The 24,591-nt window shown below is 37.4% G+C and overlaps 2 protein-coding genes across 4 annotated transcripts in view; one reads left to right on the top strand and one right to left on the bottom strand.

Moving 5' to 3' along the window:
* Positions 1 to 13,755, top strand: part of fkbp16 (FKBP prolyl isomerase 16) — a 36,525-nt gene extending 22,770 nt beyond the window's left edge. For 2 of the 3 annotated variants that reach the window (XM_077710308.1, XM_077710309.1), the window contains 5 exons: positions 7,885 to 8,117; positions 10,158 to 10,330; positions 10,441 to 10,518; positions 13,084 to 13,236; positions 13,306 to 13,754. In XM_077710308.1, coding sequence (XP_077566434.1) covers positions 7,885 to 8,117; positions 10,158 to 10,330; positions 10,441 to 10,518; positions 13,084 to 13,236; positions 13,306 to 13,392 — 724 coding nt within the window. In that variant the 3' untranslated portion in view covers positions 13,393 to 13,754. Of the gene's footprint in view, positions 1 to 7,884; positions 8,118 to 10,157; positions 10,331 to 10,440; positions 10,519 to 13,083; positions 13,237 to 13,305 lie in introns of all 3 variants that reach the window. The other variant, XM_077710311.1, reaches the window with a different exon arrangement.
* Positions 13,756 to 14,402: 647 nt separating this feature from the next.
* rasef2 (RAS and EF-hand domain containing 2) lies at positions 14,403 to 23,760 on the bottom strand. The gene is made up of 17 exons (XM_077712175.1): positions 23,410 to 23,760; positions 22,636 to 22,788; positions 21,535 to 21,625; positions 20,909 to 21,004; positions 19,495 to 19,572; positions 19,306 to 19,421; positions 18,814 to 18,882; positions 18,101 to 18,173; positions 17,964 to 18,028; positions 17,297 to 17,465; positions 17,118 to 17,216; positions 16,446 to 16,596; positions 16,298 to 16,379; positions 15,777 to 15,891; positions 15,583 to 15,696; positions 15,430 to 15,506; positions 14,403 to 14,967 (listed from the first exon to the last, which is right to left on the bottom strand). The coding sequence occupies exons 1-17, from the start codon at positions 23,697 to 23,699 to the stop codon at positions 14,865 to 14,867; spliced, it is 1,941 nt and encodes a 646-aa protein (XP_077568301.1). The 5' UTR covers positions 23,700 to 23,760; the 3' UTR covers positions 14,403 to 14,864.
* Between the last annotated feature and the right edge of the window lie 831 nt (positions 23,761 to 24,591).

The raw sequence follows: 24,591 nt of genomic DNA, 5'->3' as shown, positions 1-24,591 counted from the left end.
CAGTGGATTGTGTGGATTATCAAGTGTCCACTCGACATTTACTTGTAAACAGTTTCAATTTTGCTCCGTTAGGCCAGATGTGGATTTTGTTTTTTTTTACAGTTCTGAGATCAAGGCTTCAATCCGTGTTGGCTTCCGATCTTCCCGTGCAGGGCCCTGGCCTGCGTGGGTTTTCCTCGGGTACTCCGTTTTCCTCCCACATCCACAAAATACCGTGACCGGACGTTTGATCGCTGGTCTTTTGGTCCCATCATCAGTCTCATCTATTACGTTACAAAATCATTTTTATTCCACATTCGGAATACATGATTTATTTTGGCTATTTGACAAGATTCTCTTTTAGTAAAAAGTGAGATTTTTACAGTAATTCCATTCCTCCCACTCAATGCCAAATTGACATCTAGCCCCATAAAATGTTAAATCCAAATATCCACAAAAGCCTCAATGGTTCTTACAAGCGTCCCATTAAGTTAAAAATAAATTTAGTGGAATAGAATTGACTGGTTTTTGACCTGGCCTAATCTGAGCAGTTGTTTACCTTTCTCCTCACCCCATGGCTAGCTAGTTTAGCTAGCTTTCTTATCTCCACCATCAACTTTGGCTGGCCTGTAAAACAGGACGGCCTTCACTTTAAGCCACTTCTCCATTTCACAAGCGTGGGGGGGGGGGGGGGGGTGGTATTTAGTGCAAGCGTCACATTTATTTGAATAACTTTATTTTTGGAGCAATCCACCCACCAGTGGGCGACCACAGCATGTTTCTGTTTGCGTTAGCTTATTTTGGAAAGTCGATTAGTGCTTAGTTTTGTCAAGTAAGTGGTTAAGAATTTATTTTCAGTCCATATGTTACTGGTTAATGTGAAGATGGAGTATTAGAATTTTTTTTATGTTTGACTTTTCACGGGCTATTAAGTTTATGATTGGTCTCGTGGGAATACGAAGACCCATCCGACGAGTTTTGTCGTCGTGTGATAATTTGTCATAAGATCAATGCATGATTTATTCATTCGTTCATTAGGTTAAACTAATAGAGTTCATTAAAGTCTTGTGACGGAAGTTAAAAGTGACGGGAAGCAAACCTGAATTTTGGCATTTGATGAATGACCCGGATTGACACTCAACTTCTTGCAACTTCTTTGACCTGCGTTAGTTTTGGATTTAAATATTTGGATCTATTGGAACTATCTGGAGGACAAAAAAATGGCAGCACGCTACCTCCAAAGTGCCACGTTAGAATGTCACAATGGACATGCGACAATGTACGAGTGACTAACCGCCATCAAGTGATGAGCGACGGGGAGTTGCCGGGCAACCCCTGAGCCGTGGTGCGTCCTTCCTCATTTGTATCTCCAGAAAAAACAGAAGCAGATGGAGCAGATAGTGGATGTTACGCACTATAACATGCTTGAGGGAAAAATAATTTTTAGCCTACGTGTTGCAAGTTTCTCCTATGTTACTTTGTGTAAATAGATAAGAACAGGGGAAATGGCTAAAGTGGATTTGCTCTGGCGGGACAACCCGCCGAGAATCTAATAGTAGCAGTAGTAGTAGTAGTGGTGGTGGTGGTAGTAGTGGTAGTAGTGGTAGTAGTGGTGGTAGTTGTAGTAGTGGTAGTAGTAGTTGTAGTAGTGGTAGTAGTGGTAGTTGTGGTAGTGGTAGTTGTAGTAGTAGTTGTAGTAGTGGTAGTAGTAGTTGTAGTAGTGTTAGTAGTAGTTGTAGTAGTGTTAGTAGTGGTAGTAGTAGTTGTAGTAGTGATAGTAGTAGTAGTTGTAGTAGTGGTGGTAGTAGTTGTAGTAGTAGTTGTAGTAGTGGTGGTAGTAGTTGTAGTAGTAGTTGTAGTAGTGGTAGTAGTAGTAGTATTTATAGGAATAGTGGTAGTGGTGGTAGTGGTGGTAATAGTGGTAGTAGTTGTCTTGGTAGTCGTGGTAGTAGTTGTCTTGGTAGTGGTGGTAGTAGTTGTCTTGGTAGTGGTGGTAGTAGTTGTCTTGGTAGTAGTGGTAGTAGTTGTCTTGGTAGTAGTGGTAGTAGTTGTCTTGGTAGTAGTGGTAGTAGTTGTCTTGGTAGTAGTGGTAGTAGTTGTCTTGGTAGTAGTGGTAGTAGTTGTCTTAGTAGTAGTGGTGGTAGCAGTTATCTTAGTAGTAGTGGTAGTAGTGGTGATAGTGGTGGTAGTAGTTATCTTAGTAGTAGTGGTAGTAGTTGTCTTAGTCGTAGTGGTAGTAGTGGTGGTGGTGGTGGTAGTAATAGTAGTAGTAGTGGTAGTAGTTGTCTTAGTAGTAGTGGTAGTAGTGGTGGTGGTGGTGGTAGTGGTGGTAGTAGTAGTGGTAGTTGTTGTAGTTATATATGAAAAGCTGTTATGTTAACAGATGCCTATTTAGCCTGTAGTTTTTCATTTTACCAATGCTACTTTAACATATGGTTGTCCTTGATTTTTTTTGAGTTATTGTAAATAAAATGAATTGTCCCCTGTATACATAATATTTCCTGTCATGACTTAGGATAGCTCAAAATAATGATGATCTTTGGTGGTGATTTAAACCAACGTAGAAGAACCTTGAGGTCTATGACACTGAAAAAAAAATCCCCCTCAAAACTCCACAAACGCGCTGTCATTTTCAGAACACAAAAAAATACATTGTGGTTATATGATTTTATGCGTGGCAAATGATCATCCTTTCCGGAAGATCACTTTTAAGTACTTCAGGTATCACGTTGTGTGTTGCTTTTGTCGATAATGTTGTCATAAGTGCAGGAAAGTGTAGCTTGTACGTATGCGAGCGAGGTGAGGTGAGCAGGTGCTGCCTTCGAGGACGGGAAACGCTCTCACAACTCCAAATGTTTGAGCGTGACTCATCCTCTCGAGACGTCACCACGAACGACGTCATCCCTCGTTTGGGAAATCGCATGCAAACACGCACGTATTGACGGAAAAGTCTCAATTTTATGAACCTTCAAAAGGACGTCCACCATTGTTTGTGAGGTTATACTTAAACTCAAACACTGGCAAGTCATACTCACTTCTTTTTAAATCAGATTAAATACAAATAAAAATAGAAATAATAATAATAAATTGCTTCTCATTCATTATTTGTGGATGGAGACTCTCCCAGTCTAAATAGATTGGACACTTAACACAATAAGTTGTACTGACAGATAGGCATTCAAAGCTTTTTTTGGGCTGTTTTACGAACTTAAGTTGTACAAAAACACTTATTTTTAATATCCTTGCACACCTTGATTATTTATTTTCCCCTTAGTACTACTTCAAAAAATTATTCCGGCTTTATTAATACACCTTTAAAAAAACAACTACCGTATTTTCACGACTATAAGGCGCACCGCACTATAAGGCGCACCCTCAATGAATTATTTTTTTCCATATATAAGGCGCACTGTATTATAAGGCGCACTGTATAAGGTGCACTGTATTATAAGGCGCACTGTATTATAAGGCGCACTGTCTATTTTGGAGAAAATGTAAGACTTTTAAGTGCGCCTTATAGTGGTGAAAATATGGTAATTTCTATTGACTTCCAGGTATGAAGCACCCACTCACTACTTTACAGTCACCTCTAGAGCCAGCCATTGTTGATGTTTTGGATTTTTTTTGTATAAAACCTTGCAGTGGGGGAGGAGCTATATGATGGAAGATTTTGTAAACTAAGATGGCATCTGCATATTTAACAGTATTGTTTCAGTTCAGGCATTTGCGTTTTTTTTTTTATCCGACAGTGGTGGTTTTTGGTTTTCTGTTTTTTCCATATATAAGGCACACTGGATTATAAGGCGCACTGTCTATTTTCGAGAAAATGTAAGAATTTAAAGTGCGCCTTATAGTCGTGAAAATACGGTACGAAATTGGGCCTTATTTCTGATGACATCATCTGATCATGTACATGATTTTCATTTTTAAAAATGTATTAGTCTCAGGGCTGACTAATTCCACGATTATCCAGTGAAGTCCGGGTGCTCGTAGTTCATTTTGAACTTGTGCCGATTTAGTGGCGGGCAAGTTTATGAGATGTCATTTTGAAATATGTTCCAGATGGTCGGTCGCTCATTCACAAGGACGTGACAACAAAACAGTGGCGAAGCGCGCACGCTACACGCCTACAAATGGATGTTTTGTTCAAGTTATTTTTTGGCGAGAGGACATTTGTAGGGACGCACGCACGTAGACGCACGCAGACGCACGCAGACGTACGCAGACGTACAGACGTCAACGTGACGTCACTGGTGACTCGGCACGCTTTGGCCTCTGTTGATTTTTCTCTGTGGTCAATTTGCAAGGTGACGCTAATCAGATGATGGTGACATTTTCTCGACGGGAGTTATCTGGCCCGCCGCCCTGTGAATGCTTGCACTGAGTCAAATGGAAATTCGTTTGATCAATATCTTTTTCTGACATTTATTTCTCTCTGCTAGATGAAGTCATTTGCTGTCTCAAATACTAAATGTTGCCACCAGCAGCTTTGAAAACGACATACTTTGATATTTTGCCATGCTTCATGTGGTTAGGGTTAGGTTGTGTTTGAATACAAAAAGGTTAGGGTTAGGGTGTGTTTAAATACAAATGGTTAGGGTTAGGGTAAGGGTTAGGGTTAGGGTTAGGGTAAGGGTTAGGGTTAGGGTGTGTTTAAATACAAAATGGTTTGCGTATGGTTAGGGTTAGGGTAGGGTTAGGGTGTGTTTAGATACCAATTGGTTAGGGTTTGGGTTAGGATTAGGGTTAGGGTGTGTTTAAATACAAAATGGTTGGGGTCAGGGTTTAGGTTAGGGTTTGGGTTTGTTTAAATATAAAATGGTTAGGGTTAGGGTTTAGGTTAGGGTTAGGGTTTGGGTTAGGGTGAGGGTTTGGGTTTGGGTTTGGGTTTGGGTTTGGGTTAGGGTTAGGGTTAGGGTTTAGGTTAGGGTTAGGGTGTGTTTAAATACAAAATGGTTTGCGTATGGTTAGGGTTAGGGTAGGGTTAGGGTGTGTTTAAATACAAACTGGTTAGGGTTAGGGTTAGGGTTTAGGTTAGGGTTAGGGTTAGGGTAAGGGTTAGGGTTAGGGTTAGGGTTAGGGTAAGGGTTAGGGTTAGGGTAAGGGTTAGGGTGTGTTTAAATACAAAATGGTTTGCGTATGGTTAGGGTTAGGGTGTGTTTAAATATAAAATGGTTAGGGTTTGGGTTAGGGTGTGTTTAAATACAAAATGGTTAGGGTATGGGTTAGGGTGTGTTTAAATACAAAATGGTTAGGGTGTGTTTAATTACACAATGGTTAGGGTTAGGACCAGGACATACCTTAACGGCGACCAAAAGACCAGCGACCAATTGTCCGAGCACCATAGTAAGCCACAATTGGAGATTATTTCCCTGGCCTTTTGAGGGCAGTTTTTACCTTTCAGGAATTCATACCTCAGAAAGGGTTTTGAAATTTCCAAATTATATTAAATAGACACCATAAAATTCCTACATGGCGCCACATTGCCGTACCGCCTTCGATTGTACTCTCCCAGTCACCAAGCTTGACGAAGTAGCAACAGTACCTAAGCGGTGGCGGGTAGCTTTCGCCAAAAGGTCAATTTGTCAGGCGAGTAGCCCTGGGCCCAGATCGGATTCAATTTAACAGGATCAGGAAATCTGCCGCAGATTATACGGAGACTTTTCAGAAGCGGAAGCCTGAGGACTTCCTTCCTCTGCCGCGGGAGCAAACGCAAACAAATAGACGAGGGAAGCACACGGCGAGGAAGCGCCGCTTTTTTTTTTTTGTCGGACTCCTCCGACGGGAGCTTGTTTTTCCGGAAAATTGGTCAGTGTGGCAGCGTGCGAGGAAAAACAGCTGTGACGTCTCACGGCGGGCCGGGAGGGATTACGGCTAAGCTTCTTTACGCGGATGTAGCGCTGTTGCACACCGAGTCAAAACAGATGCCAGGCGCACACGCCTTGGCGCATTTTTGCGTCAATATTCCGTTGAATGAGAGGAACAAGGACGCACTTTTGTTTTGGGAACTGAAAAGAAAGTTGGAGATTTTCTATTGGCTGAAATTTCATTTAGTACAACAATCAGCTGTCAACAGTCAATTAAAACAACATTTTTTTTTCAAATTCAACTTTTTCGGGCTACACAAAATGATGCGTCAGGCCAGATTTTTGCCCCCGGGCCGCCACTTTGACACCTGTGATTCAGGTTTTAAAATACAATAAGAAGTAAAATGATCAAATAAATTAAAAAAAAATCAAAAGCCTTTATTGTCATCTTACTCAGTTGCGTATAAAGATATTAATGTTGCTAAATTGCATTTTTCCAGTAAAAAAAAAAAAACATAAGTAATATAAAAAGTCACATTTTGGTAAGGTAATTTGTAAAATATTGGATTTTTTTTTAATTTACATTGCCAGAATTTGTAAGGAATGTATTTTTATAATTATTATTTTACTTTGATGATTTGGAAAGGTGTTTTTTTTTTTTTTTTACAAATATATGGTTCTGATTAAAAAATGGCCAATTATTTCCCTCAAAAAGCTCATCTAAACAGAATGTCATCTTAAAATCCCCCAAATTTACATTAAGTCGCATAAACACATGAAAAAAATCAACATAAATCATCCAAAAAATGTCCAAAAAGTGACCACAATGACCCAAAAAGTGCAGAAAATGACATCAAATCAAAAGCACATGACCTCAAAATACCCCATTGGCGACACCAAATCTCCCCAAAAAAATAACATTCCCAATTTTGACTCAAACTTTCCCCTTTCTAAACTGCTAAAAGCTCTTTAACATCATAAATTGGATTTATTGAAAAAAAATGGCTGTCCAAAATGTCCATCTTTCCGTCTTTTAATCCCTCAAGCTTTTCTGGACACATTTATGAGTGCATATTCGTGTGGCATCCAGTTGGTAACCATAGCAACCAGCATCTCTGGCCTTTGGTGGAGTGGAGCCGCCTGACGTCAGAGCCAACACCAATTTCCTCCGAGGGTCTTTTTCCCTTTCAGCCAAAACGGCGGGGGGTCCGCGGCGTTGAGTCGGAGAGCGTGGTCGTAAATCTTAGCGAGGACGTCTGCCCGCCGCCGTCGCCGCTTGTCGCCTGTCCGCTTAACATAAACACAACGGGAAGAAAAACGTCACAGATTACAAGGAGATACTAGTGTGTCATTTGGTGTCTTTGAGGCTGTAAAAATAGATTTTAGCTGATTATTTTGCTTTTTGCTGTAAAAAAAACAGATATTGGGATTATTGTTGCTACTTTTTTGCCTGTAAAAGTTATCAAATTGACATTTTTAATGTGTTTAAACTGAATTGTAATGCTGGAAATGCTAATGTTTTGCTAATAGTTATGCTAACTGGTTAGCAAAACCTAGCTAGTTCGACTTGCTAATACTTATGCTAACTGGTTAGCAAACCCTAGCTAATTTAACCAATGCTACGCTATAAGAGATTTAAATAGAGAAATATATAAAAATTCATTCAGTCATTTTCTGCTCCACTTATCTTGACATGAATTCTGGGGGGTGCCGGAGCCTATCTCAGCAACATGACATGTAGCTTTCACCATATTGCGTAACTAGATGATAAGAACAGAGAAAAACAAGAGAGATAACGAACAACAGCATATATTTCTTTAAATTGAGCAATGTCAGCATTTTTTTTAATTAACATTTTAACATTTCAGTATCATTTACTTTAATACTTAACTTACTTTTATAATAAATTGGACCAGTATCAACCCCAAACAAGCGTGTCTTCAGGAAGTTAACTAGCTTAGTGCATCTATTGATCCAGACAAACTCACTTATTGATTTTTTTTTATAAGCCATTGTGACCAAAGGGGGGTTAAACACTTGGCCTTCTGTCGCAATATTGATCAGGATGTTCTCATGTGTGTTTTGTTTTGTTTTCCAGAGAGCCTGACGTCCCCGCCTGGGCTCCCTTACTCTACCAATTGCAGCTGTTGGACATCGCAAACAAAGCCGATCCGTTGAATTTACCCGTGTCGGATCGCATCCGCATTGGAAACCAGAAACGAGAACGAGGGAATTTCCATTTCCAGAGAGAAGAGTACAATATGGCCGCCCGGGCCTACTGCCTAGCTCTGGATGTGTTGACCACTTGTGAAAGCGCTGGTGGGAATTCAGGTAAAATCCCATTTACTGTATTTTCACGACTATAAGGCGCACTTAAAGGTCTGAAATTTTCTCCAAAATTGACAGTGCGCCTCATAATCCAGTGCGCCTTGTATATGGAAAAAAAACAGAAAACCAAAAACGAAAAACCACCACTGTCGGATATTAAAAAAACACAAACGCCTGAACAGAAACAATACTGTCAAATATGCAGATCAGCCATCTTAGTTTACAACATCTTCCATCATATAGCTCCTCCCCCAGTGCAAGATTTTATACAAAAAAAATCCAAAACATCAACAATGGCTGGCTCTAGAGGTGACTGTGTAGTGAGTGAGTGCTTCATACCTGGAAGTCAATAGCAATTGCCGTATTTTCACCACTATAATGCGCACTTAAAAGTCTTACATTTTCTCCAAAATAGACAGTGCGCCTCATAATACAGTGCGCCTTGTATAGGGAAAAAAACAGAAAACCAAAAACGAAAAACCACCACTGTCGCATATTAAAAAAACAAAAACGCCTGAACTGGAACAATACTGTTAAATATGCAGATGGCGTCTTAGTTTACAAAATCTTCCATCATATAGCTCCTCCCCCACTGCAAGATTTGATCCAAAAAAATCCAAAACATCAACAATGGCTGGCTCTAGAGGTGAATGTGTAGTCAGTGAGTGCCTCATACCTGGAAGTCAATAGCAATTACCATATTTTCACGACTACAAGGCACACTTAAAAGTCTTACATTTTCTCCAAAATAGACAGTGCGCCTTGTAATACAGTGCGCCTTATATATAGAAAAAATGTCATTCATTGAGGGTGCGCCTTATAGTCATGAAAATACGGTACACACCAAGTCACTGTATTTCAAGAAAAACAACGAACCAATAACTGAAAATCCCCGAATATCACAAAACCAGGTAAAATGGATTCTGCCAACCAGCCACATTATTAATCCCTATATCATATTTACCAGCCGCAACAATCAAACTCGAGTATTACTGTGCTAATTGTGCCTAATTGTTTCTGCATAATCAACTGTTATATTATTCTTAATGCCACTAATGGTCGCTAGGGAGTCCCGAGTGGGCTCCCAGGAACACGTTGGCGTCGACCCCCGCTTGAACTGCAACGTAATTGGCTAATGATGTGCGGGGAGACAACGGGCTAACTCACTCCATCCGTGGCATCACAATTTCATCGTTAACAAAAATGAGAAGATACCACAAAAGAACATGCGTCAAAAACATAAAAATAAATAAATAAACAGTCGTGCGTTGTAAATAAGGCAAGTTGAAGTTGTAAGAGTATTTCACTGGCCACTAGGGGGCAAAACAGTCATGTGCGTTGTAAAAAAAGGCAAGTCACAGTTGTAAGAGTATTTCACTGGCCACTAGGGGGCAGGCTCTACTCTCAGGAGTTAAATAATAGTACAAAGAGCTTTTGAAAATACCAAATAATATTAAAGAGACACCATTACATGAAAGAAGAAGGCATTGGAACCTATTAACCGCCATTAACAATTCACACACTCGTATTCTATTAAAAATGACGCCGTATTAACCATTGCGCTTTACAGTGTTCCCTCGCTACTTCGCGCTTCAGCTATCGCGGACTCAGAGCTTCGCAGATTTTTTTCAGGAAAAAAAATTAAAGATATTAAGTTAAAATTATAAATTACATCATTTTACAATAGGTGGAAACAAAATATTCAATAAGAATTAGTAATTGCATCAAAGAAATGGTCAATAACATTGTGAGAGTTGAGGAATGGCATTGATGACGTCATGGCTGTTTACAGTCGCATCTTCAAAAAAACAATCTTCACAACTCCCAATAACGATGTTTCTTACGTGCAAAAAAACTGCAGAAGATCCTCCATCCGGACTACTATGATGTTTTTGCTTGGTGGTGCTTTTGTGCATGTGTTATACGTTTCTTTAAGCATTTTTGAAGGGGCACGCCTACTTTGCGGAAATGCAGCTATTGCGGGGGGTCCCGGTCCCCATTAACCGCGATAACCGAGGGAACACTGTATTTGTGAATCCTCAGGTGACGGCGGCGAGCAAGAAGAGAGGGAAGTACGCGACTACAGGGTGAAGTGCTTGAACAACCTGGCAACGGCTCAACTCAAACTGGACAATTACAACGAGGCGCTGCACGCCAGCCGTGACGTCCTGGCCCTCGACCCAAATAACGTCAAGTCGCTCTATCGGGCGGGAAAAGTAAGCTAGTCCATTTTGTTTTTTCGAAATGAGCCAATCAGGCAGGATTTTGATGTTTTCTTGGTATACTCCTGAACTTGTATTGCTTTTTTGTTGTTGGTTTTTTTTAGATTCTTTCAGACTTGAGCCAATACAAAGAGGCCATGGAGCTCCTCAAGAAGGCCTTGAAACTGGAACCCACCACAAAGGTGAGACAAAACAAAACCCATGCAAGAGAATGAGTTCAAAGTTGATCATTTTAGCGAAAAAACAGGTAGTGTCCACAAAAAGCCTGACTATAATATGTCGTTTTTTTAATTTTTTTTAGGAAAAATAGCCTTACTATGTCGTTTCTTAAGAAAAGAAGCTTTACTATACTATGTCGGTTTTTTTTTTTTAGGAAAAATAGCCTTACTATACTATGTCGTTTTTAAGAAAAAAGCCTTACTATACTATGTCGTTTTTAAAAGAAAAAAGCCTTACTATACAATGTCGTTTTTTAAAGAAAAAAGCCTGACTATACTATGTCGTTTTTTAAAGAAAAAAGCCTTACTATACTATGTCGTTTTTTACGAAAAAAAGCCTTACTATACTATGTCGTTTTTTAAGAAAAAAGACTCACTATACTATGTCGTTTTTTTAAGAAAAAAAGCCTTACTATACTATGTCGTTTTTTAAAGAAAAAAGCCTTACCATACTATGTCGTTTTTTTTAAGAAAAAAGCCTTACTCTACTATGTCGTTTTTTAAGGAAAAAAGCCTTACTATACTATGTCGTTTTTGAAAGAAATAAGCCTTACTATACTATGTCGTTTTTTTAAAGAAAAAAGCCTTACTATACTATGTCGTTTTTCTAAAGAAAAAAGCCTGACTATACTATGTTGTTTTTTAAAGAAAAAAGCCTTACTATACTATGTCGTTTTTTAAAGAAAAAAGCCTTACTATACTATGTCGTTTTTTAAAGAAAAAAGCCTTACTATAATATGTCGTTTTTTAAACAAAAAAGCCTTACTATACTATGTCGTTTTTTAAAGAAAAAACCCTTACTATACTATGTCGTTTTTTAAAGAAAAAAAGCCTATTTTGTTTTTTAAAGAAAAAAAGCCTTACTATACTATGTCGTTTTTTAAAGAAAAAAGCCTTACTATACTGTCGTTTTTTAAAGAAAAAAGCCTTACTATACTATGTCGTTTTTTATGAAAAAAAAGCCTTCCTATACTATGTCGTTTTTTTAAAGAAAAAAGCCTTACTATACTATGTCGTTTTTTAAAGAAAAAATCCTTACTATACTGTCGTTTTTTAAAGAAAAAAGCCTTACTATAGTCTGTAGTTTTTTTAAGAAAAAAATCCTTACTATACTATGTCGTTTTTTAAAGAAAAAAGCCTCACTATACTATGTCGTTTTTAAAAGAAAAAAGCCTTACTATACTATGTCGTTTTTTAAAGAAAAAGCCTTACTATACAGTATAGTAAGGCTTTTTCTTTAAAAAACGACATAGTATAGTAAGGCTTTTTTCTTTTAAAAACGACATAGTATAATACTATGTCGTTTTTTAAAGAAAAAAGCCTTACTATACTATGTCGTTTTTTAAAGAAAAAAGCCTTACTATACTATGTCGTCTTTTAAGAAAAAAATCCATACTATACTATGTCGTTTTTAAAAGAAAAAAGCCTTACTATACTATGTCGTTTTTTAAAGAAAAAAGCCTTACTATACTATGTCGTTTTTTAAGAAAAAAATCCATACTATACTATGTCGTTTTTTAAAGAAAAAAGCCTTACTATACTATGTCGTTTTTTAAAGAAAAAATCCTTACTATACTATGTCGGTTTTTATAGAAAAAAGCCTTACTATACTATGTCGTTTCTTAAGAAAAAAAGCCTTACTATATTATGTCGTTTTTTATAGAAAAAAGCCTTACTATACTATGTCGTTTTTTAAGAAAAAAAGCCTTACTATATTATGTAGTTTTTAAAGAAAAAAAGCCTTACTATACTATGTCGTTTTTTAAGAAAAAAGCCTTACTATACTATGTCGTTTTTTAAAGAAAAAAGCCTTACTATACTATGTCGTTTTTTAAAGAAAAAATCCTTACTATACTATGTCGGTTTTTATAGAAAAAAGCCTTACTATACTATGTCGTTTCTTAAGAAAAAAAGCCTTACTATATTATGTCGTTTTTTATAGAAAAAAGCCTTACTATACTATGTCGTTTTTTAAGAAAAAAAGCCTTACTATATTATGTAGTTTTTAAAGAAAAAAAGCCTTACTATACTATGTCGTTTTTTAAGAAAAAAGCCTTACTATACTATGTCGTTTTTTAAAGAAAAAAGCCTTACTATACTATGTCGTTTTTTTTAAAAAAGCCTTACTATACTATGTCGTTTTTTAAGGAAAAAAAGCCTTACTATACTATGTTGTTTTTTAAGAAAAATAAAAGCCTTACTATATTATGTCGTTTTTTTAAGAAAAAAAGCCTTAATATACTATGTCGTTTTTTTTTAAAGAAAAAAGCCTTACTATAGTCTGTCGTTTTTTTAAGAAAAAAATCCTTACTATACTATGTTGTTTTTTAAAGAAAAAAGCCTTACTATACTATGTCGTTTTTTAAGAAAAATAGCCTTACTATACTGTCATTTTTTTGTGAGCTTAAACTGTAAACACCATTTTTTTCGGAGACAAAGCCACACTTTTTTCCTTTTATTTTCACAATGTATTTCCTAAACACATACACAGTTCAAGTTTGGAAAATAATTGCAATTCCCTCCCGTCAGGCGATCCACGCGGAGTTGTCCAAGCTGGTAAAGAAGCAGTCGGGAGGCAAAACCCCACAAGAACGGAGAGCCGGGCCGCCGTCTTCAGCACCAGAATTGCTCGGAGACAACGTGGTGGCCCCTTTCCTACCGTCTTCCAAACGGAGCACGTCGGTGAGATGTAAAATAGTCCATTCGAAAAGCGCTTGTTTTAAAAGCAGAGTTGTGTTTTTGTCGATTCAGGCCATCTCCTGGAAGCTGATACTTGGAGCTCTGGCGGTGGCGCTGGGCAGCTTGGTCGCCTCGCTGGTTCTCACTGCCAGGAACTGAGCACGTCCTTGTTGCCTGGTTTCAACTAATCAAGACTACAGTGGGCCAGCACCATTTTTGGGGGCCTTTTTTATTCCAGGAAGCGATCCAGAAAGGTTTTTGTTCCAATTTTTACATTAAGGGTGAAGTATATTTTTGAAAATTTCCTTGCAATGACCTCAAATTTTCACAATTCGTGGAGAAACTTATCAAGTTTTTAGGTGTATTTCTCTCGTTTCAGGTTAACAAATGCCATTCACTTAAAAAAAAAGGCATTTTGCATGTTAGAGTATGCTGGGACTCAGTTGTTCAACCTTCACAAATTTAGCAAAGAAGACACCAACTACAAAATAACCAAGAAAAAGGGCTGTGAGCTCTTATGTTACCAATGGGAATTAGCTCAGTATTTAGTGCTTCACCCTCAACCTCTGGCATCCTGTGTTCGAATCCCAGCTTCGGCATACCAGGTAATGTAAACTTTTATCTTACAAAGGGGAATTAGCTCAATTCATATGACATCTTACAGATCTCACATGCTAAGTGAGCAATCTAACACTTGAGCTAATTCTCCTTCGTAAGATGAAAGTTTACGTTACTTGGCTATGCCGAAGCCGGGATTCGAACTCAGGACGCCGGAGGTCGAGGCTGACGCACTAACTATTGAGCTAATACCCATTGGTGACATAAGAGCTTATAGCCCTTTTCCTGTCATTTTTGGTGGCACAGTTGGTGCCTTTTTTTTTTTGCAAAATTTGTGAAGGTAGAACGCTGCACTATGTTAGGCAACTTAGTCCAAGCATAATCTAACATGCAAAATGCCTCTTCTTTTGAAGTGAATAGCATTTGCTAACCTGAAACAATAGAAATAGCAAATGTTACACAAAAAACTTGAAATGTTTCTACAAAAACTGGGAAAATTTGAGGTCATAGCAATGAAAATTCTTATAATTTTTGGCATACAAAATGGGTTTAAACAATTGTTAATAAGAGTAAAGTTTATTACAGTAAAAAAAATGCTAAGTATTGACAACTTAATCTTTCCACATTTTATTTCCAAAAAAAAATGGACATTTGTTATAAAAAAGGAACACAAAGTGCTTTGCACAGTGGGTGAGTTAAGACCATTATTTCTTTAAAAAAATAAGTGCAATGAGCACCAATAAAATGGCTTAAAAACACCATATTTGTTTACCCTTCATATTTAACATGTAAAAGTACAGTTTCTATCATTAAAAACAAAATTTAAAAAACCTTAGCGCCCTTACTATACCAGCCGGAATCAGTAAAAAACAGCAAAAGTATTTACAATGCAATAAATATAAAAATAGTAAAATCTAATTATATAAAGTGCACTGGTATTTTTAACAAGACAGTGCTTTTCTCCATAAATCTGGCCGATGATTAATGTAAAAAAAAAAATCCTTCATTGCTAACAATTAACTATAGTACAAACATAAAAAAGTAGGATAAAAAAAATGGATTCTGGCTTCCAACTATAGACGACAACATGTCCCAAACGTCTTCTTTACGTTGTCAGCAGCCAGTTCCAGCGAAGCAATTTTAGGTTTCACCAATTTCACATTCTTCTTCACTTCTCTTTTTTCCCCCAAACAGAAAAAAAATGGAGTCGGTTAAATACAGAAATATGAACCAAAACGACTAGCGTAGGTAAGTAAGTACAGTGTTCCCTCGGTTATCACGGTTAATGTGGACCAGGACCACCCGCTATAAGTGAATTTCCGCAAAGTAGGGATTCCCCTTCAAAAATGCTTAATTTGAATTTAATTCCAATTTTTTTATTATTAATTAATTAATTTTTTTACCACCCTGTATACAGTACACCATATAGAATACGTGTAGAGAGAGTGAAATTCATGTTATAACAAAAAAAACCTGTAAAATATGTTGTTTCAATGTAATATTTGTATTTTTTCCCCCAAAAAATTCCGCAAAGCTCTGAGTCCGCCATAGCTGAACCGTGAAGTAGCGAGGGAACACTGTAGTAGCGAGAAATAACACTGAAAACAAGTACTTTAGCCATGTCGTAATGAAACCAACCTGGCTAGATGAAGTACAGCTTCCACCACGTTGGTTCCTTCTTTAGCGCTAGTTTCGCAGAACAAAGCACCAGACCCCTGAAAAGAAATAGCACAAAAAACACTTTTTTTAGCAATATGGGAAAAAAAAAACTTTCAAAAAAGGCAGTCTTACCGTAGCCAACTTTTCTCCATCCGTCATGCTAACGCAGCGTTTAGCATCCGTGTGTTCTCTCAAGTCCACCTTGTTGCCAATAATGCAAACGGGGATATTCTCTTCTGCGGAATCCTGAACGGAGAACAAACCAAACGTGTTCTCGTCGTCGTCACGTTGCGTTTTTTGTGAATGGGAGTGGCGAAAAAAAGTACCCGAATCTGCTCCAGCCAGGCTCTGATGTTGAGGAAACTATGTACCGATGTTACGTCGTATAAGAGCAGGATTCCTTGTGCTTTTCGTATATAAGACCTGGAAATACTCCGGAATCTGCAAATTCACAAGTAAAAATGCATTTGCAATACACTAAGGGGTAGGGAACTTATGGCTCGGGAGCCATATGTGGCTCTTTTGACAGGTGTATATGGCTCTCCGCCTTGTTAAATCATAATTTTTCTTCAATAGACTCTTCTTCATACATTTTTCTCATTGATACTCATTGATTAGCAGCAGTGAAATAACGTTTTCAAAAGTATTGAGACATTTTTTACTTTCAAAGTGGTGAAATGAACAATAAATGCTCACATTTTCATGTATTTTTACTTTTAAATTAGGAGTATTCTGATACTTTCAAGGAATAATGTTTGGAAATATGAATTGTTAATGGCTGTCTTCATCAAAAAGGTTCCCGACTTCATTTTGAGAATCTGCCATAAATGTAAAAAGATGGCCGCACCTTTCTTGTCCGGCAGTGTCCCAAATCTGTAGGTTTGTCTTTTGTCCGTCCACCAGCATTTTCTTCATATGGAAATCCACACCTGAGAAAAAAGGCAGTTCATGGAAGTTCCATATTTCTCTGGTGAATCATTCTTTCGTTTACATACCCAGTGTGGTCTGTATGTCATTTCTGAACTGGTTGGAAACCAGTCGCAGCAGGAAGCTGGACTTGCCCGACCCGGAGTCTCCGGCCAGGGCAAGACTGTAGATTGGCAAGGCGACGTCTCCCGTGTCCCATTCATCCACGCCCGCATTCTTCTAAAAAATAAGATTGGACCGACTTGATTAACAACGTGTCAAAGTGGCGGCCCGGGGGCCAAGTCTGGCCCGCCGCATCATTTTGTGTTGCCTGGGAAAGTAAATGATGAGTGCCGACTTTCTGTTTTAGGATCAAATTCAAATGAAAAGTATAGATGTATATTAAATTTCCTGATTTTCACCCTTTTAAATCAATAATTGTCATTTTTTAATCCATTCTTTCTGTGTTTTTAGTTCAAAAATCATTTTGTAAAATCTAAAAATATATTTAAAAAAATCTAAAATAAACATTGTTTTAAATCTATAAAAAATATGAATATTCAGGACTTTTAACCCAGTTATTTTAATCCATTCATAAAAGAAAAATCTAAATATTATATCTAAAATGGTCCAGCCCACGTGAAATCGAATTGACGTTAACGCAGCCTGCGAACCAACCCGAGTCTGACACCCCTGTGCTAGTATTTCAATTAAAAAAATATATCCCAGACAGAACTTTGGTCATTTTTCAGTGCACATACCTCATTAAAAGCAGACAACTGCTTTCGAAAGACAGACGCGCTGGAGCTTGCAAAACTGTGACAAAGGGACAGCCCTGCCACCGATTCGACATCCAACAACTGCAAACCAGAAAAAGTTAGAATTATACTGAACCCGTCTTCCAAGTGTTTAGCAAAACTGAACATGCACGACCCCCAACCTCAGCTTCGGAGTAGCTGCGGTGGACCGTCTCCACGGAGTCTCGGCCATCATCCGTTTCCAGATCCAGTTCCTGGTCGCTGGTGTCCAAGTGCTCAGAGACACCGCTGTCCAGGTACTTGTTGGCCCACGTGGAAACCTCACAAATGCTTGAGTTGTTTGACCCAATGCTGCAACATAAATAAAAAATAATAATAATTAAATAAACTCAATGACTGAGAAATACCATGTTGTCATTTCTTTCTCAAAATATTTTTTAATGCAATAAAATGTGATTTACTTTTGCGGGCCACACAAAGTAAGGCTGGGGGCCAGATCTGGCCCCCGACCCTCTGCTTTGACACCATTATTATTATTATTATTATTATTTTTAAAGCTTAACTAACCCAAAATATTTTTTCATGCAATAAAATGTGATTTACTTTCGCGGGCCACACAAAGTAAGGCTGGGGGCCAGATCTGGGCCCCCGATCCTCTGCTTTGACACCGTTATTAGTATTTTTTTTTTAAAAGCTTAATTAACCCAAAATATTTTTTTTCATGCAATAAAACGTGATTTACTTTTGCGGGCCACACAAAGTAAGGCTGGGGGCCAGATCTGGCACCCAGATTTTATTTTATTTTTTTTATTTAAAGCTAAATTAACTTATTAAACAATTTGAGCGCACCTGTCTTGTTTGCTCTGCCGTATGGGCCTCATCCTTCGAGGTGGAACAACATCGTTCAAAGGAATCTGTGTTAAAGAGAAACTTTTTGGTTAAGATTGGTGTGGAAATGAGACATTTTGGAGGGAAAACAAGTTTACCTTGCGTTTAGGTTCAGACGCCAAAGTGGCGCGCAACGTCTCGTTGCTGTCATACAGTTGCTGGTTTCTGTCCCTGTAAGCACATTTTTAAAAAGTTACAAAAAACTGATGATAATTGAGTTTTTTTCTCCCAGTATGGTCAAAAAAGAAAAGTCATTTTCTTAGCTTTAACGTGTATGGACACGGTTTCTTCTCCGGAAAGTATCTATTATGTAATTTCCAATTATTATTATTACTAAACTCTGGGTTGCACTTCACTGTGGCCACGTGATGGCAGCAAAAACAAGATGTAAAGTATGACACTAAGCTACAAAATTGGGAAATTCCAACCTCCTGTTTTAGTAAATGAGTTTCTCATATTAATTTTCCAGTTCCATTTCCTCATTTCACTGTATTTTTCAATTAAGTCTCACTTTTGGTAGGGCCAATTTTTAAATTTTATCAGAAACCAACAACAAACATAGGTCCAAGTTTGTGACTTAGACCTATGTTTGTAAAATGAATACTAGTAGGTTAAATAGTCATTTGTGAACATAGCCATTTTTCATGTAACCAAAAAGACTGTCGGTGGTCAGTAAGGAAAAAAAATTAAAATACATTTATGAGTCACACTTGAGAATTGGTCGCAGGCTGAACAAAAAAGGATGAAAAATAAGTGTCGTCTTATAGTCGGGGAAAAAAAGGGTTATTTCTAAAAAGTAGTGAAAACTTACTGCAAAATTTGAATCTGACTGCCATAAGTCTCATATTCGATCACCATCCTCTTCAACTGGTTGGTTTCCCTGGAAAAAAAGGAATAAGCAAGATAAATAAAAAAATAAAATAGACAATGAAATACAGTGTTCCCTTGGTCATTGCGGTTAATGTGGACCGGGACCACCCGCGATAAGTGAATTTGCGCTAAGTAGGGATTCCCCTTCAAAAATGCTTAATTTGAATTTAATTCCAAAAATATATATTTTATTTATTTATTTTATTATTTTTTTTTAATTAATTTTTACCCCCCTGTAAACAGTACACCATATAGAATACGGGTAGAGAGTGCAATTCATGTGATAACAAAAAACACTGTAAAATATGTTGTCTCAATGTAATATTTGTATTTTTAATTTTTAAATTCCCCCAAAAATCTGCGAAGCTCTGAGTCCGCGATAGCTGAACCGCGAAGTAGCGAGGGAACACTGTAATGAAATGATGTGACTCACCGTTCGTGCTGTGCCCGTTCATCGGCCAGGTGGTTCTTGACCTTGTCCAACTCCGAGTTGAGGGCGCCGATATTGGTTTGCGCCTCCAGCAGGGACGAGCGCAGCTGCGCGTTTTCCTGAATGAGCATGACGGCCAAACCGCGATGAGAGATCCACGAGTATGCTTCTTCAGAATTCGACTGAACATACCTGTGAGAGTTCTATGATTTGTTTGTTGACTTTAAGCTCCGCCTCCTTGGAATGTGCCACCCGAGACTCCTCCTGGCTCTGCCCAAAACAAAGTGAAAAAGCAACCTTAGAATTTGTATCGGCATGAAAACACACCTCGGATAATGTGGTTAACAAATTACTCCATTTTTTTATAAGTGGAATAAAATCTGATCACATGACTGCTTTTGGTTAACGTTGATGTTAGTTTAATGAGATTTTTTGGATCGTACATGTTTTTAAATGTATAAAAATCATTGTTTGTGAATAAATCCGAATTTAAAAAGAAATAAAAAGGTTGTGAGACTCCAAAAATATCCTTAAATTGCTAAAAAAAATTAATGGGTACGCTTTTTAATTTTAGAAAAATCAACATTAACATTTTAGATAAAAACATCAGTTATTCTATTTTTCATTTGGGCATTAAAAGAAAAACCTTTCAGATAAAATTGAGTACATTTGAGGACATTTGTTTTAATAAATAAAGAGACTGAGCTTCAATTACATTGAAATAAAAAGTATTTAAGGTAATTGTGACATATGTCCAATTCTTTTAAATGAAGAAAATTAGCTGGAAAAGCATGAATTTATCAGTCAAAGGCATTCAAATATGATTTTGTTGTTGTCAATGTGCACATCTTTTGTCCCCAAGAAATTCCAGGAAATGAAAGGAACGATTAGCACTTGAGGCTAATTTAGAAGCAGACAAACTGGTTGGTTGCAAAATCCGCAAGTGAGTGAGATTACTCACAAACCGGCAGATCTACAAAAAGAATCTGAATTACCTAACTATTTATCTTCATTGAATTTTGCACGCTGAAATTAAAATCACGCATTGTTAAAAAGTCGAACAATCGGTCGACCTCAATTCAAACAAAGCTAAAAACTGTTTATTGTCATTTTAATACATTCCTGTTCTGTGCTAGACAGATTAAAAACAAAAGAGCAAACATTTAAGGTGCATGTAGGAAAGTAAATTGATCATGAATAGAAAAATAAAAGGATAAACTAGACGGAATGCGTAAAAGTTATTGTGTGTTTAATTTAGTGTTAAAAGCAAAAGTGTGGACGCTCACTCTTGATAATTTGCTGTCATTATTGGCAAATCTGGCTCTGGTTTACATTTTGGAGTCAAAGACAACATGCCACATGCTTTTTTCCAGTTGGAAATTTGTCAGCAACGACAAACCAGAAAAGCATGCGTCCATTATGTGATCACGGAAAAATGTCAAAGTTATTTTTAACCTTCATCTGACACTGCATTTGCTCAATTAAAATGTTTGAGTGCCTTTCACAAAAATCCAATTGACCTTGAAAAAAATGTGGTAGTGCAAACACAAATGTAATAGTTTGTGATCAAATCTCAACTTTTTAAGCATTGATAAAAAAAACTTACCAGTAATAGTCGGTCCACAGTGACCTGCATGTCTGCAATGCGATTTTCGTGTTTCAACTGCATGTTACACATCCTTTCTTCCATTTTCTTGCGCTCCTTTGAACACAAAAAGACACAAAAAGTCAGAGGACAGAAAGCTGAAGAAGAATCTTAAGGCAATGCATCACAAAAGCAATAATGGTTCATCATTGGGTAATAATTCCCTTTAGCACAGCTCCATCTAGTTGATGTATAACACAAGCCCTAACCAATACTACTACTACTACTACAGCTCTATCTAGTGCAGGGGTGGGCAATTTTTTGTGCCCGGGGGGCAGCACATTGACTTTAAAAATTTGACACTTGGCCTGGGTCCGCACATGATACGATACACATAAAAAAGTGCCTCCGTTAACAGTACATATGAAACATAAACAGAAAAAAGGGACTAAAGTATTAACATACTTATCACTCATCATTAAAGTAAAAAGTCTAAAGTACAAAGTAAAGTAAAAAGGAATGTATTAGGAAATATTAAAATGTGATTTAAAAAAAGAAAACTGCATTTTTACACATCTTATTGGATTTTTTTTTTTAAATTTCACTTTTTTGGGCCCCCACTGTATTTATTCGAGGGAGATGCTGACCTCAGTTCTCGCTCTTTCCTCTGCGGCTGCAAGTTGCGTCTGCATGTCGTCTTCCAGCTCGGACAATTGGCTGCTGTTCATGTCTTCCAACCTGCTCCGGCGAAAAAAACAAACAAAATAAAAGTGAGGAAAAAGCAGCACGGCCTCAAAAGGAAAAGTCCAAATGAGGAAACGTATGTGTTAAATTCTAAGCGGACAAGATGACAAAATACAAAAACAGGTAGGACGGCACTGACGTCCTCGAGGAAGGAATTTCACTTTGGCCCCGCCTCGTCCCCAGAAAAAAAAGGTGCCTTTTTGTGGTGTCCGTCAAAATTGAGATTAATCGAGGCTGATTTGTTCAATTGAAAAAGAGTTGTTCACATGCTTCTAATTACGCAATTGACAAGAATTTTTGTTGTCAATTATGTAACTAATCCGAGTTCCAGGAAACAATTTTTATTTTTCTACAAGTGTTTTTGTTAGTCAGTCATTCTCACCGTGTAATTAAATTGAGATTAAAAATGGAAAAACAAATGAGGAAGACGTCTTTGCAATTCATATTTATGAATAAAATTATGCGATGATTATTGGGTCCTAAAAAAATAATAATAATAATTAATAGCGGGAAAAAAATGACAAAGTAGCGAATTTGCGATAAGTGAATTCGCGATAATCGAGGGATAACTGTACTGTAAAAGACACTAAACTATTTGGAAGTGGTAAAAAAAAAACACCCAAAGATGGCGGCATCCCCTCAGTGCACCTGCACAACGAGTTGCTTAAAAAGAAAATAATGTATTTTTTAATAATTTTCCTCCTTTTAAATCAATAATTGTCATTTTTTAATCCATTTTCTCTGCTTTTTTAGTTCAAAAGTAACTTTGTGAAATCTAAAAATATATTTAAAAACAGCTAAAATAAACATTGTTTTAGATCTATTAAAAAAACTGAATATTCAGGGATTTTAATCCAGTTCTTTTAATCAATTATTATTAAAAAAATCTAAATATTATATCTAAAATGGTCCGGCCCACATGAAATCAAGTTGAAGTTAAAGCGGCCTGCGAAAAAAAACCTAGTCTGACACCCTTGATGTAGATGTACATGACAATTTCTTACCGCCTCAAACTGGCCTCTAGTTGGAAGCATTCCAGTCTGTAGTCCAGGCTTTGGCTGACCAGAGAGCGGACGACTTCCTCGTACTGCTGCAGCAGTCCGGTGTTGGCACGGGTCTGAAGAATCTGGTGAAGGTCGGCAAGCTGTTCCCTCAGACTGCACCACACAAAGAAGACATGTAGACGTTAAAGGCCACTTGGAGCTCAAACAGTAGCACATAATTTCATAATAATGATCAATGCTAGCAAGATATCGTCCGAATAGCCTTTGTTCCTTTCAAAACATATTGTGCAATATCATAACATTGACGCATGACGACAAAAATAGGACTAAGAACTACAGTAATTAATTTTCCTCATCCAATTAGAATTTAAAAACACACAAAAATGATTAAAAATTACAATTATGGTTTTTAAAAAGGGGGAAAATCAGGAAATTTAATATACATCTATACTCTTCATTTAAATTTGATCCTAAAACAGAAAGTCGGCAGTCATTATTTACTTTCTCGGGCCACACAAAATGATGCGGCGGGCCACATTTGGCCCACGTGCCGCCTCTTTGACACTGTACATTCAGTGTTTTTGACGGTGTTTGATATCCAATTCTTTTTGGCTCAATGTTCGAGCGCTGTAAAAGTATTTCAGAACTAATTTAAAGTTAAAAAAAAGTTTTAAAAAAACACCAATTTGAATGCAAGTACCTTTAACTATGTTCGGTTTTCACGCAAATTAGCGTTTAACAAGATGCCGACCACTTGACTGGAACACAGCTCACCTTTCGGACAGCACTCCGTCGTTATCGAACCGAGCCGCAAACGCCATTCCCGTCCCGGCCGTGGAGGTGTCCGTCCCCAAAGGCTGCAAAAACTCGTGAAACCTGCCCGAGAATCTTCCGAAGTCGATGCAGCCGTCGTCGTCCACGCCGAACTTGCCGAACAATGTTTGGACCTCAGAGTCAGGCACGTTGAGCTCCCGGCACACCACCGCAAAGTCCTCGAATTCAATTTTCCCGGACTGGTTAATGTCACATGCGTAAAAGAGATTTTGGAGGTGTTTAGGTTCCATTTTTTAACGCAATGGACACTTTAAAAACGCCAAATGGCGACTTCATTTGGAATGGAAAAAAGTTTACCGGAGGCGAATGTGCACCTGTGTCGATGAAGAGACGTCACATGGGCGGAGCTTCCAGGGATTAAAGGGACCGTACTTCCGTTTCCGGAAAAAAAAAGTATTTTGAATGTAAACGTGGCCACCTGATTCGCCTAAAAACGTCACGTGGTCAGGCCTGCCACAGAAGGAAAGGGACAACACTTCTGCTTCCGGCTAAAATGTGACGTCAGCTGTTTGTTTTCCTTCACCACTACAATATCGCTTAGTATTTATTATTATTAATATTAATATTATTATTATTATTATTTTCCACGCCCAATGAATCGTTTTGAACTTTATTTGGAAAATGAAAATAAAGTGCCTTTTTTTCATATGCAATACAAAAACTGAAAAAAACAACAGTTATAATACAAAAAATACATTTGTACCATTTCCTTTTTTTTTTGCTTTACACTGGCTGTACAAAACATTTTGAACATTTCATAATTACATTAAATGTCATATTTAAAGGCCTGACAATAGTGTTTAATTTAAAGAAGTGACTTGAAATGTAAATGATCTAATAACCACTTAATTGGTCCCCAAATTATTAAAACTAATGTATAATGTGTACCTCTTCCTCTCTCCATGCGGATAATACAAAGCGAAAGTCAGTACAAACAAATTATTCGAAAAATTGTGCCACAATTATATTTTTTTGTTATGATGACCAGTTGTGTGGCTTCCAATTCTCCTTCTACTGTGAAATAATTGTTTTTTTCACTTGTAGAAGTACCAAAAAAAAGCAAGGAAAATATGTATTTTTAAATTCTATTATCATTTTGAGAAGGGCAACAAATGTTCCCTT

This window comes from Stigmatopora nigra, chromosome 2, assembly GCF_051989575.1.
Source record: "Stigmatopora nigra isolate UIUO_SnigA chromosome 2, RoL_Snig_1.1, whole genome shotgun sequence".
NCBI lineage: Eukaryota > Metazoa > Chordata > Actinopteri > Syngnathiformes > Syngnathidae > Stigmatopora > Stigmatopora nigra.
The sequence above is the reverse complement of the archived record's forward strand: the minus strand, read 5'-3'. Positions and strand labels throughout refer to the sequence as shown.

Excerpts from the sequence above, each read along its gene's own strand:
- rasef2 (XM_077712175.1), bottom strand. The coding sequence starts at position 23,699 with ATGGAACCTAAACACCTCCAAAATCTCTTTTACGCATGTGACATTAAC. Across the intron at positions 18,029-18,100 it reads CGTCTGAACCTAAACGCAAG|ATTCCTTTGAACGATGTTGT; the intron begins GTAAACTTGTTT and ends TCTTTAACACAG. Across the intron at positions 17,466-17,963 it reads CGGCAGAGCAAACAAGACAG|CATTGGGTCAAACAACTCAA; the intron begins GTGCGCTCAAAT and ends TTTATGTTGCAG.